Source organism: Rhinatrema bivittatum, chromosome 3 (assembly GCF_901001135.1).
Source record: "Rhinatrema bivittatum chromosome 3, aRhiBiv1.1, whole genome shotgun sequence".
NCBI lineage: Eukaryota > Metazoa > Chordata > Amphibia > Gymnophiona > Rhinatrematidae > Rhinatrema > Rhinatrema bivittatum.
This window is the reverse complement of record NC_042617.1, coordinates 162,435,537-162,454,015: the sequence shown is the minus strand read 5'-3', so window position 1 is coordinate 162,454,015 and position 18,479 is coordinate 162,435,537. Positions and strand designations below refer to the sequence as shown.

Genomic DNA, 18,479 nt, shown 5'->3' with positions numbered 1-18,479 from the left:
TCCTAAAAGACCAGGGGTTTCTGGCTAAAATGGAATCCCATCTCCGACACTATTTCAGGGAGAATGCTATTGAGGGTACTAGTCCACTGATTCTATGGGAATGTTCTAAGGCTGTTATGAGGGGACATTTTTTGTCTCAGGCGGCCCAATGTAATAAAACTAGGGCTTTACTGGCCGACTTGGAAGCCTTGACTAAGCAACATATTGCCACCTCCTCCACTTCAATTTATCACCGTATATTACAAATTAAGAGTCAACTCTGCTCCCTGGATGATGCGGCTATCGGTCATCGTCTTCTTTTATTAAAACAGCAGTTTTTTGAAGGGGGCAATAAGGCGGGGGCGCTACCTTGCACATCGGCTGCGAGCTGTTCGGGCCCAGGCAACTATTGAGAAAATTGATCTAGGGTCTGGGTCGCCTACCACAACCGCGGAAGGCATTCGGCAAGCCTTTACTGACTTCTATGCCCAATTGTATGCCCCTGACAGTAAGGTGACTGATGCTGCAATTGATAACTATCTCCAATCGGTTAGGTTGCCCACCCTTACAGAATCCCAGAGGGAGTTTTTGGACAAACCCATTGACCAGGACGAGGTCCTTCATGCCATCAAACACTTAAAGCCAGGCAAGGCACCAGGCCTTGATGGCTTCACAGGCACTTATTATCGCAAATTTGCGTCTATATTGGTGGGACCCTTGACGGACTCCTTTAACTCATTACTACAAGGTGCCCTTCTTGGTCGTGACTCCAACACAGCAGGTATCACTGTGCTCCCCAAGCCGGGCCGAGATCCCACTAAATGCAGCTCTTACCGACCTATTTCACTAATCAACATAGATCTCAAGTTGCTGGCCAGAGTTCTCGCAGTAAGGCTTGGTGGGATCTTGCCTGGCTTAGTACATAATGATCAAGTGGGTTTTGTGCCTGGCCGCCTAGCGGCGGATAATGTCAGGAGGATTGTGGATATCATTGACTGGGTGCACACTCAACGACAGCCGGCGGTCCTCCTTTCCCTCGATGCCGAGAAGGCCTTTGATTTAGTTCATTGGCCCTTCTTATTTAAAACCTTGCATCGCATGGCATTTGGTTCTTCCTTTATGTCCTGGCTGGAGAAATTGTATAGTCACCCTTTGGCTCGGGTTAAAACCAATGGTGGTTATGGTAACACTTTTTCCATCCAACGGGGAACTAGACAGGGGTGTCCACTGTCCCCTCTCCTGTTCGCTTTGTTCATGGAACCCTTTACCACAGCAGTTCGGGAATCCCAGGCCATTGTGGGGGTGCGGAGGGGGGATCATCACTTCAAAATTTCTCTTTTTGCGGATGATGTGATGTTCACCCTTACTGACCCACCTATGTCCCTTAGGGGTGTTATGACAGAGTTGGGTCGGTTTACAGCGGTTTCCGGCATGAAAGTGAACTATGATAAATCGGAACTTCTTAATTTAACCCTATTACCTGCAGAGGTACTTTTGATAGAACAGTCATTTCCCTTTAAATGGGCCAAACCCGCGCTGAAGTATTTGGGAGTTCGTCTGGGCTCCTCTACCAGCCAGTTATTTTCCCTGAACTATGATCCCCTCGTCAAAAACATACTGAAAGATTTACGTAACTGGCAGAACCAAATGCACTCCTGGTTGGGACGTTTGGCTGTCATTAAGATGAATGTTCTCCCTAGGTTCCTTTACTTTTTTACTACTCTTCCCATCTACTTACCATCCAGTGTACTTAAACAATGGCAGCGCATTTTATGTAGCTATATCTGGCGCAGGCGTCCACCGAGGGTAGCAAGGACCACGCTATATAGAACTAAACTCCGGGGGGGAGTTAATCTGCCGAACTTATTGTGGTATTATTCAGCTGCCCAGCTGCGGGCTTTGATTGCCCTACACCACACTAGCGACATACCACAGTGGGTGCATTTAGAACAGTCGCTTTTAGGAGATTTCCCCATTTCCACATTATCCTGGCAACCTAAAGTAACCTGGGGACCTCTCCTTTACATTCCGTTCGCACTCCGTACGACCCTTCGTGTTTGGCGCACTTGGAAGCCTACGCTCGTGGGTACTGAGCAATATACTACAATGACACATATGCGCACTAATACTGTATACTCGATCCAGGATCACTCGCAGACTTTGACCCAGTGGACCTTTCGGGGCCTTGTTCGTCTGGTCCATGTCCAACAACAAGGGTCTCTCATGACCATAGATCAGCTTTGCTCAACGTATACTTTGAGTAAAGTCGATTTTTTACATTATGCTAAGTTATGCTATTTTGTTCAGCGGGGCATCCGTGGGGGTTCTTTAAAACTCACGGGTACACTCTTTGAAACATATTGCAAAAATTCGTCCACCAATACGGGGTGTTATCTCTAAGGTGTATGGCATTCTTAATGGAATGGCAAAGGATCCCCCCCGCCATCGCGGTTTATGGGATCAGGACTTTGTGTCAGTTGGATGATCAAGACTGGGATGCTATTTATACCATTGCTTATAAATGCTCAGTGTCGGTGGGTTTACAGGAAAACTGTTATAAACTTATATATAGATGGCATTATACCCGGTCCAACTACATAAATATCGTCCATCCCTATCAGACTGTTGCTGGAGGGGCTGTGGGACCACGGGCACATATTATCATCTCTGGTGGGAATGCCAGAAAGTGGTTCCCGTATGGCGAGCGGTGTTTGCTTGGATATCCACGTTTGTCCCAGGTCCCATAGAGGCTGAGCCCTGGCATGTGCTTTTGGGCCTACCAGTCCCAGGCCATAATAAACACACTCAGAGGTTTTTGACACATGTTTTTATTGCAGCTAGATCCGAAATTGCATTACAATGGAAAAGTACAACCATGCCGGGATTGGCTAAAATACAACATAGGTTATACACATTTTATCAACTTAGTAGACTCACCGCTGTCCTTCGAGATCTTTGGGTGTTTTTGAGAAAATTTGGGTACATTACATTCAATGGCCCGGTTCTCAGACATCTCTACCTTCCACTACACCTGGCCCTTGACTGTCATTGTTGATACATGGAGTATCTTGGTGTTTCTTTGTCTCTTGTGTTCCAATGCCCTTTCCTATGCAGCTATCTGTCCATTTACTATGTACCACTTTACGCTGACTATGTTGAGGGCCCTTTCCCCTGCCCGAGATATCCTTTGCCAGTTACTATTTATTTATTTACTTATTTATCCTTTTTGCTCTTCTTTCTTCTTTTTTCCTTCATGGCCCAACTAGTTTACTATGTCTTGATGTGTGCGGGAGGGTGGGGGGTGGGTATTGGGGATGGGTTATGCACATTCAATGTATAAAAAATTGTTCAATTGGAGTTTGTCTCCTTGTTAGTGGAAAACCATGTTATCAATATTATTCAGGTTTTGATACCTGTTCAGCTATTTTGCTGTGTTTTCTACTGTATTGTTGCTGTTATTGACAATAAAAATGTTTATATATAAAAAAAAAAAATAGCTTGCCCTACCTCATTATGACTTTATAGGTTTGGAATCTGCCTAACTCTACAGTTCATAGCGTGAAAAACCAATAAAGATGTGCACTTTGGAAATGATCAATGCCATGCTCAATGCTTGCTTTCTCTCTCTCTCTCTCTCTCTGTTTCAAGAATGGGTGGGGGGGGGGGGGGGGGAGGGAGGGAGGGGATAGGGGGGAAAAAAGGAGAAATCAAATCAAAGGAGTTAAAAATTAAGAAGTCTCTTCGTTGCAAATAAACCATTTCCATGAAACATATGCTTATGTTGTCTTGCTTATCACAAAAGTATTGTCAATGCTTTGCCACTGATTATTCTTGTACTGTTTGCAAAGACTTCAATAAAATATAACAAAAAAAAAAAGATTATGAGCAAATAGTTGTAATAACCGTGAAGAAAGCCATCTAAGCCAGGAGATTTACCTATCTTACCCCTTTGCCAGCTCCTATCAACTCTTAACCTGACCCACTTCATCTACGCTGACGACGTGCCGATCTTGATCCCCATCTCGGATCCCATCGCCGAAACCCTAAATTTCTGGAACAGCTGTCTTCACTCCATCAACCTTCTCCTCTCTAGCCTCAACCTTGTCCTCAACACTTCCAAAACTGAGCTCCTTTTCATTTCTCCCAATGACTGCAACCCCATCATCCCATCAGTGAATCACGTGAGAGACCTAGGAGCTATTCTAGACACCCGAATGAATTTTAAAAAATTCATAAACACCACAAAAGAATGCTTCTATAAGCTACATGATCTAAAACAGCTCAGACCCCTCTTACACCATCATGATTACCGCTCAGTCCTGCAGGCCATACTGTTCTCAAAAATTGACTACTGTAATGTTTTACTCCTCGGCCTTCCTGCCTCCACAACAAAACCATTACAGATGATCCAGAAAGCCACAGCTCGGATCTTAACTAATTCAAGGCGAAGAGACCACATCACCCCATATCCTCAAAACCTTACACTGGCTTCCCATCAACTATATAATCCTGTTTAAGACCATGACCATTATCCACAAAACCATCTACCTTCAATCTTCACTCCAACTCAAAATTCCGCTCCACCTTCACTCCTCTGCGAGACCGATCAGATCGACATATAAAGGATCTCTTCATGAACCCCCCTCTAAATCCTCACTTCACCCCTCCATTCGGAAACGTGCATTGTCTACTGCCGGACCCTCTCAATGGAATTCATTACCACCAGAGCTTCGACAGGAACAATGCCCTTTCAACTTCAGAAAGAAACTGAAAACATGGCTTTTCAAACTAGCCTTCCCCTAACCAATTCATAATCTCCTGTCAGATCTACTCTGTTCCATTATAACTTCAATAACTCTGGCTGCCCTCTTGCTCCAACCTGTTATAAGACAAACCACCCGATAGATTTGTAGCCCCTCCCCCCCTTCACACACCGCCTGGGCTTCTCCCTCCCCCTTCCTCCCTGACCCCTTCCCTTCCAAGCTTTAACACCTTCACCGTTCCTGCATCAGCCCTTATAGATTTACTCACCCCTGAAGAACTGTCTGATTTCCTACAGGGTCACTCGCCAAGTTAAGTTTATAAATTGCTTATTGTTTACACTATAGTAGCACTATGTTAAGCTAATTTCTTCCTTTCTCACTTGTCCTGAATTGCTTCACCCTGTTTTTTGTAACTTCCTCCTATACTACTGGTTATCCCCTGTTTTGCTGTAAACCGGTATGATAAGATTTTTATCTTGCGCATCGGTATATTAAGATTCAAATAAAAAATAAATAAATAAAGAGTATTAATAACCTAAATTTCGACAGATGTGATTTCACTATCCAAAAAGAGCTGTTGCGCTCTAGTGATTCCTGGAATAGAAACCAAATAATTTTATCATTCTTGTTTATCATCCTTCCCATATAGGTTAGCATAGAATTGGCAGATGCAATGTCTAATATTTGTAGCAGTTGTCACAATTTTGCCCTCTGCATTTTTAATTTTAGCTCTGTTGTCATAGATTTTAATCTATGGCCAAGATATCTGCCTGCTTTATTTCCCTCCTTCAAAATATGCTTGTCACTTCTAACTGATGTCCAGTAATGTCAGAATCAATTGCGCTCAGCTCATCTAGAGCTAATGTCAGAATCAGTTGCCCTCAGCTCATCTCTAGCTTTAAGTATCTAGGGAGAGAGAGTACGCTTATGAGTTTGAGCAAGAGTAACAATCCTATCTAAAAGATCTTTTTTGATTTTTTCTTTTTCCTCCTTTCTATAATTGGCATAAAAGATCCTTGTCCCACGAATAACAGCTTTGGAACATTCCTAAATGGTAATTGGAGACATATTCTTCTGATTGTTGAGATGAAAGTATTCCTGAATTTCAGTAGCCAATTTTACACACATGGATTCATATTTTAATAGAATATCATTCAAACATGAGAATTATTTACCTGTCATCATTTATAAATTGTCAATCCACACAGTTCTGTGATCTGACCATGTAATAGTACCTATTACACTCTGTCACCCTATTTATTACCCCCTTAACAAGGGAAAAATCAGTATGTGATTAAACCTTTTCCAAGCCACATGGATCCTAATCTCTAGAAGAAGGGAAGCGTTGTCGCCAAATGTCCATCAAATTCCATCTTTCCATCAAATAGGATAAATTATTTTGCGCCCCCTCAACCCTTGAACCACCTGAAAAGAATAGAGTGGAAGGGGTTGAGCCTAGAGGTGGAGGGGAGAGATACTGGCAGGTGGAGGAGTTGGGGCCTGAGAGGGCAAAGTGGCCAAGGGAGTAGGGAGAGCGAGTGGAAGGACACTCTTTCAGTGAATTTCTAGGGAAATTCAGCTCAAAATATTTAAAATTCTGCATCTTAAAGTAATAACTTTTTTCTGTATTAATTTAAAATGCATGAGATAAGTAATTTTCTTCTTAGATGTAATTCTAATGCTAGCAGCTAACAGTTTTAAGTGAGATGACCAAACACTGATGGAAATTGTCTGATTTACAAGTTGAATTACAGCAGAGAACATCTGGAGCTCAGAGTTAAGTGTCCATTCTGCCCGATGACATCACTTTCTCCATGGTGTTGCCTTCTACCTGGAGTAGAAGCCCAAAAAAGGTCCACCCCTTAAAAAAAAAAAAAAAAGTGGGACTTATGTAAACAAATGTACACTTTCTGACTCTTTTTGACTCTTAAGGCAGGAGTTTCCAAACTCAATCCTCCAGGTCTGCAACCTAGTCAGGTGTTCTGGATTTCCACAATAAGTGTACATGAGAACAGTTTGCATACAGTGGAGGTAGTGCATGCAAATAGATCTCATACATATTCATTTTGGAAATCCTGAAAACTTGACTGATTTGTGACTCTTGAGGACTGAATTTGGGGATCCCTACTGTAGGAACATATCAAGGTTTATTATGTTAATGCCATTGCAGTGTAAGTGGCCCATTTATGATTGGCTTTTTTTGAGGATATTAGCAGAGTTGTGACACTGAATTAGGTCCACACATTCATATTGCATACGTGCTTGACTAGTGACTCCTGATACCACAGTGAGTCTATCTTCCGGTTCTCTTTGAGAGTGTATAATGTAGCTCCATCCCCTTAGGTCCCATTTTAGTTATTTTGGGTTGTCCTTCAAAAAGAAAAAAATTATAAAATAAAAACATTCTTTGCCTTTTGGCAGTTGTTTCCTATTTTTCTTCTTTTCTTTTTTAGTGGATAGCCCTTAGCCTGGCAGTTCTCACTTAGCTGATTATGCTTGCTTATCCTCAGTGAAAACTATTTACCTGTAACCAGTTTTTACCATTGACAGCAGTGTAATTGACCACACATCTCCTCCTGCTTATGTTAGGCTTCTTCTGGTAAGCTAGTATATAAGAACTAGGAAGTACTGTGTAGTTGCTGCACAATAAATTCCGCATGTACCCAAAAAAAATCACCTACACTTTTCCAGAAGCTCTGGAAGAAACTGTACATCAATTCTGTCAGACGATATCACTCACTTGTATGGCTAATTAAGCTGCGTCCATGAAGAACACCCATTAGAGTTGTGTTTCCCAGCCCTCTCCTGGAGGCACAACTAGCCAGTCAGGTTTTCAGTATTTCCACAGTGAACATGCATGAGATTGTATACCCTGGATCTTCTATATATATATACACATCTATCTTATCCATAATGAATTTGCACATCTTAAAAACCCGACTGGTTAGGTATGCCTCCAGGAGAGAGTTGGGGAACACTGCATTAGAGGTAAGCAACTTAGTTGTCCTTGTTTCTGGCTTGTTTTTAAAAGATTGTGTTTAAATATTGTACTGTGCTGGTCATGTCATATAGCTAGGTGTTTTGTTCTCATTCCTGATGTCCTAACTTTGAAGCCTATACAGAAAGTTAAATCTCTTCCTTTTTCAGCTTTCAAAATCAGTGAAAACTCTGATCTTACTACTAAAACATTTATTGAATGTTAAACAGTTTAACACTCACTGTGAATGGTATGGTATTGAAGATAACTGCACAGACGGCAGAACTGAGGGACCGATGCAATAATGTTTGCGGAAAGCGGGCGCTGACTTTTCAGCGCCTGCTTTCTTAATACATGCATGGCGCCCGCAAGGGGGTACCATGCAATATGTAAATTAGGGGGTTGCGCTAGGAAGGAGGCGCTAGGGTCGCTTGTGTGGATGCCGGTTATGAAGACAGACACTGGTAAACTCGGCCTCTGTTTTCATAACCTGCCTGTGTACCAGTAATGATCCAAGAGAGCTTCAAGCTTGTCCAAAAACAGTTCCAAACTGAACTTTCAGCAGGAAGTAGTGTTTCCCAAGGATTCCAAGAAGCCAAAGACCAATAGGAAGAAGCAAGAGAACATTAACAATGGAGGAACAAAGAGGAACAGATTCTGTTTAGCTTAGCAACATTTAAACAATAACCAAGAAAGAGGGTTAGCTCTACAACATTTAGAGAACCTAAGCTAAGCAATGACATGCATTGATGCAGGCGGCAGTATAATAGCGAAACATATATTCATGTACATTTAAATATGCTGCAGAGGCAGAATACTTGGGTTTCTATTTTTAAGTGTTGATAAATTTACATTTAAGTGCTTACTGTCCAGATAATTGGAGTTCTTTGAAAGTACAAAAAAATCTGTGTTTATCGGTGTTTTCATGGCACAGATTCTATTGCTGATTATATTTTCCACTTGAAATACATTATGTTGTTGATAATTCGTCGTAATTGTAGAATATACGTCAACTAGCCTTCAAATATTTCAAAGAACCAAAATATTCCGGAACCAAGTCCCACTATATAGTATCAATGCACACGATTTATAGACCTTCATAACATCCCACAGTCTCTTTGAGCATCTCTGCTCTTTAAGCCGCTTATGGGATCATCTTTAATCATAGGTCTTAAGTTCACCCGTATTCAAATTCTTTTTGTTTTGTTTTTGTTTTTCAAGCAATTTTTCGTTTAAGTAAAATATACCATACGGTATTAAAGCATTTTTGTCATTCCGTTTTTAGAATAATAATTCAAGATACTTCCCTTCCGGTGATAACAGAGCACAGTTCATGGAGGGTGCAGCCCTTCCGATGGTAACAGAGTACAGTTCTGTTATCCCCGGAAGGGAAGTATCTTGAATTATTATTCTAAAAACGGAATGACAAAAATGCTTTAATACTATATGGCATATTTTACTTAAACGAAAAATTGCTTGAAAAACAAAACAAAAAAACAATTTGAATACGGGTGAACTTAAGACCTATGATTAAAGATGATCCCATAAGCGGCTTAACAAAGAGCAGAGTTGCTCAAAGAGACCGCGGGATGTTATGAAGGTCTATAAATCGTGTGCATTGATACTATATAGTGGGACTTGGTTCCGGAATATTTTGGTTCTTTGAAATATTTGAAGGCTAGTTGACGTATATTCTACAATTATTTTGCAACATTCGTCAATTTAGAAAAAAGTGAGAGTAATCTACAATATATTCATTGATAATTCATCACCATGGAAAAGGCACCAAAACAGATTGGGGAACAAGGCAGGCAAAGGGAGGGGATGAAAGCACTAGCAAAAGTAGTATTTTCTGGTGTTTATTCAGTAAACACCTTTAATTTTTTTTTTTTTTGCATCGGGGTCTTTTATTGCCATTTATCAATTAAAACCTAAAACTGTAATCCCTAATAGCATATTCAAATGGCACATAAATGCCAGGTACTGTCTTGTCATTTAGATACAAGTGCAACCTGAGGAATTCTCTGGTTGCCTTGAATGTGTATGGAGTTATGTTGTGGCCCTCAGGTTCTGGAAAGGTTCTTATTTGTCCAGTAGCTGACATCTTGCACTTAAGTGATTCTTCAGTGGCCAGTTCTCAATGCAGTCAAGTTCATATTTTTAAAGCAAAAAGGTAATGGCTCAGAGGAACATAAATTTGAATGTTTAAAGAGGCCTTCCAGCTTGTTTACTTAAGAGCTGCATTCCTGCTCATGTTCTAGTAATTTGTTTACACACACTTAAAATTGTCAGTGGTGTGGTGGAATCAGAATGGAAAATTGCCTGCAATTGTTGTAAAAAGCAGTGTCCAGGCCCTAATAGCAAAGGAGTCCCAGCCGTCACTCAACTGTAGCATCTACTTGCTTGCTGAAGAGTAAACTTGTGTAAACTTTCAGATGAAACAGCAATCCATGCTTCTCAACCAGAGTATTCTTACAGCAGTGGCTATGATAGACGAAGGGAGAAGGTATTAAATATTGGGTTAGGGATTGAGATTATTCGCTGTCTCAGAATAGTGGTATTTGGTGCAGATTCCTATTGCATTGGAAGCTCAAAAGAACAGGTGGTAGCTGGCATGCAAAAATCAATCTGCTGAGAGGCTCTGCTGGATTGTGGCTACTGTTCCCTTCAGTAGCTCTGCTTAGCTTGGCACATGAATTAATATTCTAGTTTTGTGCATAGATGGCTGGGTATAATGTAGAAATCCAATTTTTCCTTTTACTAGCCATTGAAAAAGAGTTAAAAAATGTCCTTTTCTTCAATATGGGCTTACCTTTGCTTTGACACAAAGGAAAAAACTGTCATAGAGCAGCCATAAAATATTAGTTGTAATAAAAGCAACTATATAAAGGACCAGCTCTGTGGCTCATGCCAGTGGTACTCAAACAGATGCTTGGACCTCCTTAACCAATTCGGCTTTCAGGATATCTCTGGCACCTCCCCCTTCACACAGGCTAACTCTCTTTGCTGCACACTCACACCTTCAAATAGGCTACCTCTCTCACACACAAACACACACCCTCACACATACAGGCTCCCAGCTTCTAACTCACATACGCATTTCCTTACAAAAGCTCAAGCTCTTTGTCTCTCACATGCACACTTCCTCTCTCTCACACAGGCTCACAAACTGTCTTGCTTCTCATGTTGGGCTCATCAACTTCACTGCGAGCAGCCTGGGCTCGGCTAATGAGTGACCTGCCATTCTTTGCCATGAACAGGTTGGATTCTGATCATGGCCAAAATCTGCGCAAAAATCATAAATTCTTCCCGGGGGTGGGGGGGAGGAATTTCTGTGCAAATTCAGTGTAGTGCAGTAGCACAGGATTCCCCCAGGAGTACTTATTATACCCTCACATAAATTAGTACATTTGAAAGATTCTCGGGAGTGGATGTTTCAAGTTATTGGACCTACTTTATGGAATGAGCTTCCAGTCTTCTGGACTAGCGAGAGTATCTCTGCCGCTGAACATGCTGGGGGGGCTAGGGTGGGTGGTGAGAGTTTGTATAATGAAGGAAGAGAGAATACAAAATATTTAATCTTTCCCCAACTGCTTTCTGGAGTGATTTTCTTATAGACCTTTAAGGAAGAAATAGACTGAGTGCTGTGAGACAGGTTTAGTGCCTTGGTCATAGTTCATCTGTTTATATTGAACTGCTCTCAGGGTGATGACTAACTTAAAGCAAAAGAGAACCTCCTGGGGGAAGAGTGTGGGGTGAAGGTTTAAATATTGCCCTTTGTGGGCGTTCTGTGAATCTTGTTTTTTTACTTACCTTTTTTGTCTCTTTCTAAAGAGAATGATACTTTATACAATTTTCTAGCATTTAGTGATAATGGCAAGCTCTGAACATGCTTGTAAAATCTGTTTTACATAAAGGTTTCTTAAGTGTTCTATATTTTGTTTGCTTTTTGCTAAGCCCCACATTCTGATAGTGTAAAAAAGTCATGTCATATAAATGGAACTGTGCCTTGGGTTTTAAACTTTGCTTAAAGAAGAACAGTTTTGCTGATAAGGCTGCTGTTTGCTTTGCCATTATAGTAGTGCTGTCTTCTCTAAAATGGGGAGGGATTATTGTCTCCTGTCAGTTGTGCTTTAATGCAGTATGAGGTCAAATGGGGTTATGTGGCTAACTTCGAGAATTAGCAGATCTAACTCTTGAGTTTTAAATTTTCCGCTCCACTGAATGGGTAAACTTTAATCTGGTAAGTTTTGACAGCTGTCAGTGAGGAGCTCAACCAATGATCAAATGCAGTGAATAAATTTAATATTAAAAGTCGGTACTGCTAAGAGCTGTACCAGTATTTAGACAGCACAGTAGAAGGAGGTAAGTGCCTTTCCTCTTCCCGATGGGCTCTCAGACACTTTTTGAGGTTTGAGGGGTGGTAGTGGAGGTAGAAATTTGGTGCCCAACAATTTTTAACTGGAGATGTGGAGGGATCTGGCGGTTTGGCCTCTGCTTTCTTTTCTATTGTAGCTTGAGTGGAAGACATTGTGGTGCTACTACAAAAAAACCCCAAAAACATGGGCTGGAGGGTTTAGGAATTAGGATTCAAAAGACCAGTGAATGGCAAGGTTAACTGGGGAAGTTTAGTAGAGTATATTCCGTGGCACTTTTGCTTGAATAAGTGCCACTGATTATTCAGCTAAAGTTATCCATGTAATTTTATCTGGATAATTCTCTATTCACTGACTTAATGGATATTGACCTATATGTTAAATTGCTGATAGGAATATATGTATTTATTATTAAAAAAAAAAGTCATAACTAACTTATGAAGCAATGAAAATAGAAATTTGACAGTATTCTTGTGTGTTTTCCCGCATTTTATTGCAAGTTGCTACAAAATATTAGCCTTGTCTGTACAGTGCTTAACTACAATTAAATACTATCTCCTTTAATGTAACATTTCTCTTCTAGAGACATAGCATAATGATTTTTTTCTTATCAGTATTTTGTTAGGAAACTAGCTAACCTGATATTTTGACAAATTTTTCTGAACTTTATTTACCTTTTGTCCCCTTAGGTCTGAGCATGAAAGACATTCCCCAAACTGCCCGTTTGTGAAGGGTGAACACACCCAGAACGTACCCCTGTCGGTCACCCTGGCGACGTGCCCTGCACAGTTTCCCTGCACAGATGGTACAGACAGGATTTCCTGCTTTGGTGCAGGAAGCTGTCCTCCTTTTTTAGCTGCTGCAACAAAACGAGGGAAAATCTGTATATGGGATGTTTCCAAACTTATGAAGGTAGTTTTGATTCACTTCAGTAAACAAAATCTGATGCATTTTCAAAGTTTTCCAGTTCCATGACCAAACTCTGTACTCCTTTGTTTACTTAGGTGCACTTAAAGTTTGAGATCAATGCTTATGATCCAGCAATTGTGCAGCAGCTAGTGTTAACAGGAGAGCAGCCTGCAGCAGTTGAATCAAGGAGACCGACTTTAGCATGGCTATATGATTCTTTCACCTGCTCGGATATCCCAAAGTTGGAAGGAGACAGGTATGTCATGAATAGTGGTTCTTCAGCCTGTCCTGAGAAACCTCCAGCCGGTTGGGTTTTCAAGACATCCATAATGAATATGCATGGGATACATTTGTATGCATGATGTCCATTGTATGCAAATATGTCTCATTGTGCATAGCCTAAAAACCCGACCAGCCTGGGAAGGTTTGAGAAATGCTGGTGCTGAATTTATTTACTTTTTGAATAAAGAAGGAAGTGTGTTCATTTTCATGAAATGTCAGTATGGAAACATTTAATTTACAAGTGTGAGGTGAGATGTTGCAGAAACTCAAATTAATTTCGGACACAGAATGTGAGCCTTTCAATTCTGTCTCTCTGTAATAATGGCTTTCAGCTGCTTGTAGGCCTCCTTAGACTTTGTGTGTGGTGATATCTCTGCCTTGTAAGGCATTCCTCCTTACTGCTTGACATTCTTAAACTATTGGCCTCCAATATGTGCAGCCTGCATTTTTCCCATTTTTCTCCTGATATGGAGGTCACTGTGACCAAGTAGGATGAAGAGTGGGATGTAAATGTTTTCTTATAGGTTCTTTAATGGGCTGTTCGTTCTCATTGTAAGCTTTATGCAGTTCTACATCTCCCCCTCAAACTCTTTCTCTCTAACTTTTGGAGTGTAGAATAATTAGCATGCCCAAGACATCTCTTGTTGCTGCTCATAGTGCATTTAAGTATTGTGTAAGGTAAACATTTCAGACCCAATAATTTCACATTAATTATACTTTCAGACATGGTTACAACTTACTGGTGCTAGCTAAATTAAGTGGTTATAAGGATTTTTTTTGGCATGGCAGTTTCCTCCTTTGGGACTTAACAGTTTAGATGGAGCTGGTGTACTGTCCTCTACTAGGAATATAGCTCTATGATCCTTACTTTGTATGCCCCCCACTCCCCTAAAAACTTTCTTCCTGCTAATCCAGCCATTATGGCAACCACAAACTGCTGCTCCCTGCTGAGCCTGTTATGTGTGCATTTTGAATTGTGCTACTGTCTCTTTTCTCCACCTCCATCCCTGGGCATTGTGAAAGCTGCTTATGCAGCATCCATCACCAAGTAGCATTTCTATAAACAATTAAAAAATGCTCTTCAATGACAATATAGACCTGGTGCAAAAAGGATAACAAATTAGGCATGGATACCAGAGTCAAAAATATATCAAAATTACAGAACTGATCAAACTGATAGTGGGGTGGCAGTAGATATTACAGATGTCATAGTTCAGGGAGGACAAAAGTTGTACAGGAATCAGTCTACATGCTGGAATCTCTAGTAATAGAAATTCTGTGAATGGTGAGAGTATAGTAGTAAGGATATATACTATTGTCTCTCTGATCAGGATGGGTGACACTGTCAACTAACAGGGATTTAGACAGTCTATTAGTCAGAAATAGAATAATGGGAGATTTCAGTTGCCCAAAATCAACTTGATTCTTCTCTGGGGAATTTCTGAAGGTAAAGATTCTAGATGTTGTAAATTTATTTATTTTATTTAATTAAACAATTTTATAGTCTGTATCCTTCATAAAATTTGTCTATGATCGCTTCATAGGTTGGCTCTGCATGGACAAGTGAGAGTGACTTTAGATCTAATTCTGGAGGGAGCATGAAAAACTACTGCAATAGCACTTAAATTTAAAGGCAGACTATGAGAAAAAGTAGAAATTACTTAGACGTAAACTAAAAGGAACAGTTGCGAGGACTAAAAAGTCTGCTTGAGGCATGGATGTTATCCAAAAACACCATGTTGGAAACCTTGTGACAACTGTATCTGTGATAGCAACATATGTAATGGGTCATGTTATTTTAAAGTTCTGTGCTGAGCTTTTCTTCAGACCAATGCATTTAGTTATGGCGTTGTGTTGGTTGTTTCTGCTCTGTTGTATCCTTGGATAATAAAGTTGCTCTCTGATTTCCTCCTGAAATAACGACTGCAGTTGGTGTTGACTGGCAGTTCATGTCAACCTGAATATTGTTGGCATTGTTTGTCAAACATTCAAAATAAGTACATTTTTATTTGTCTCTTATTCTCTGTTCTCTCAAAATAATCCCCCAACAGTGAGTGAATAGATAATTTCCTTCCCATCAGCATCCAGGAAGCAATATCTTTTTGTCTTAAACTTTACTTGAAAAATTCTGGCAGGAAAACTTAATGATCCTTAGTTTTAGCCAGGGCCCAAATGTATAGCCTCTGAGCGGAAACTTGTAATTGGGTCTCCAGCACACCATTGCCAAGTTCCTGGATTAGCAGTTTTTAAAACTATTTCACTTAAAGCAAAGCTAAGAATTGCTGTGGGTAATATGCACTTTCTAATATTCTAGCCATTAATCTGCTGTTTTCCTAGACCTTCGATCAAATCTGAATATAGTATTTCTATATCAGTTAGTACTTTTTTAGTTTCATCATTTAGACTATCATGAATTTTTTGTGCATATGAAGATGAGGAATCTGCTTCTAACAAAGTTGCATGTGTTTGTTTTTTTGGTTGCAGTGATGACCTTCTGGAGGATTCTGACAGTGAAGAGCATTCCAGATCAGAATCAGTGACAGGTAGATTTCTAAAAACAACAAAAAAAAGTATTGTGTAAACAATTTTCTTGGCTTTATTCAAGATGCAGTGATGGGAGAAAAGTGGTTGTCAACTCAAGATAAAGCATCTTTAGTTATTACAAATCTTGATCTGTCACAAACTGAGTGAAATACTCAAGATATCAAAAAGGGATCACTTCTATTAGACACACAAATGAATGGTCAGCAATATCTTTCCAAACTTCAGTGTTCCGTTAAGACCAATAAAAGCTTGAAGTAGAACTTAGTATTAAGGATACAAAAAAATAACTAGACCATGCTGCAAGGCATTTGTTGGATGCTCAGTTCTGATGAACCTCATTTGTGCATTCCACTGTATATTTACCAGAAGGAGGACCCTTCAGCCTTCATGTGGCTTGGTGATATCACAGGAGAAAAAAACATTGGCTGATTTAACTTTTGTGTGACTAGTACAGAATAGGCACACTTAAATTGAGCCTGGTAGTACTTGTATATAAATTCAGAGTTGTACATTTGAGCAGCTACGACTATTACTATTACTGCTTTTTTCTATAGTGTTACTTGATAGATGCAGCAATGTACAAATTACATATAAGACGGACAGTTCTCTGTAGAGTTTTCAATCTATGAAACTAATTGGTAGCAGATATAAAACAAACTTAAAGTATATTTCCAGTTAATGCATAAGCAGCTGCATGCAGTGACCATAAATATGCTAAAGCACATGCAGAAATATTGTTAAGAATATAAGAAATTGCCATACTGGGTCAGACTAAGGGTCCATCAAGCCCAGCATCCTGTTTCCAACAGAGGCCAAAACCAGGCCATAAGAACCTGGCAATTACCCAAACACTAAGAAGATCCCATGCTACTGATGCAATTAATAGCAGTGGCTATTCCCTAAGTAAAATTGATTAATAGCCATTAATGGACTTCTCCTCCAAGAACTTATCCAAACCTTTTTTGAACCTAGCTACACTAAATGCACTAACCACATCCTCTGGCAACAAATTCCAGAGCTTTATTGTGCGTTGAGTGAAAAAGAATTTTCTCCGATTAGTCTTAAATGTGCTACTTGCTAACTTCATGGAATGCCCCCTAGTCCTTCTATTATTCGAAAGTGTAAATAACTGAGTCACATCTACTCATTCAAGACCTCTCATGATCTTAAAGACCTCTATCATATCCCCCCTCAGCCGTCTCTTCTCCAAGCTGAACAGCCCTAACCTCTTCAGCCTTTCCTCATAGGGGAGCTGTTCCATCCCTTTTATCATTTTGGTTGTCCTTCTCTGTACCTTCTCCATCGCAACTATATCTTTTTTGAGATGCGGCGACCAGAATTGTACACAGTATTCAAGGTGCGGTCTCACCATGGAGCGATACAGAGGCATTATGACATTTTCCGTTCTATTAACCATTCCCTTCCTAATAATTCCTAACATTCTATTTGCTTTTTTGACTGCTGCAGCACACTGAGCCGACGATTTTAAAGTATTATCCACTATGATGCCTAGATCTTTTTCCTGGGTGGTAGCTGCTAACATGGAACCTAACATCGTGTAACTACAGCAAGGGTTATTTTTCCCTATGTGCATCACCTTGCACTTGTCCACATTAAATTTCATCTGCCATTTGGATGCCCAATCTTCCAGTCTTGCAAGGTCCTCCTGTAATGTATCACAGTCTGCCTGTGATTTAACTACTCTGAATAATTTTGTATCATCCGCAAATTTGATAACCTCACTCGTCGTATTCCTTTCCAGATCATTTATATATATATATTGAAAAGCACCGGTCCCAATACAGATCCCTGAGGTACTCCACTGTTTACCCTTTTCCACTGAGAATATTGACCATTTAATCCTACTCTCTGTTTCCTGTCTTTTAACCAGTTTGTAATCCACGAAATGACATTGCCTCCTATCCCATGACTTTTTAGTTTTCGTAGAAGCCTCTCATGAGGGACTTTGTCAAACGCCTTCTGAAAATCCAAATACACTACATCTACCGGTTCACCTTTATCCACATGTTTATTAACCCCTTCAAAAAAATGAAGCAGATTTGTTAGGCAAGACTTCCCTTGGGTAAATCCATGTTGACTGTGTCCCATTAAATCATGTCTTTCTATATGCTCTACAATTTTGATCTTGAGAATAGTTTCCACTATTTTTCCCAGCACTGAAGTCAGGCTCACTGGTCTATAATTACCCGGATCGCCCCTGGAGCCTTTTTTAAATATTGGGGTTACATTGGCCACCCTCCAGTCTTCAGGTACAATGGATGATTTTAATGATAGGTTACAAATTTTAACTAATAGATCAGAAATTTCATTTTTGAGTTCCTTCAGAACCTTTTTCAGTTTTCTGACCCTGCTGGCTGGTTTTTATTACTCAAAATTCGGATTGGTACTCAGGTCTATTCCTTGGTTTCCCTCTATGCCCCCAACCGGGATCAAGGCCCATTTCTGCAGGAGGTACGAAGCCTTTTACTCACCCATGCAGAAGGTTCAATAGTTATAGGAGGGACTGTTCAAAGGCGTTTGCTAGAGGGCTCCTCATTTCGAGAGCGACCACTTGTAAACGTCTTCGGCAACAAACTAGGCTGGATCTATTAACTAAAATTAAGGATCTCTCCCAAAAGCACATGAGAA

General features: G+C 40.3%; 1 protein-coding gene across 5 annotated transcripts in view; it reads left to right on the top strand.

The window, feature by feature from the left end:
* Window positions 1-18,479, top strand: part of BIRC6 (baculoviral IAP repeat containing 6) — a 1,045,545-nt gene that overhangs the window by 132,388 nt on the left and 894,678 nt on the right. For all 5 annotated transcript variants that reach the window (XM_029593898.1, XM_029593899.1, XM_029593901.1 and 2 more), the window contains exons 7-9: window positions 12,785-13,007; window positions 13,100-13,260; window positions 15,771-15,829. In XM_029593898.1, coding sequence (XP_029449758.1) covers window positions 12,785-13,007; window positions 13,100-13,260; window positions 15,771-15,829 — 443 coding nt within the window. The remainder of the gene's footprint in view (window positions 1-12,784; window positions 13,008-13,099; window positions 13,261-15,770; window positions 15,830-18,479) is intronic.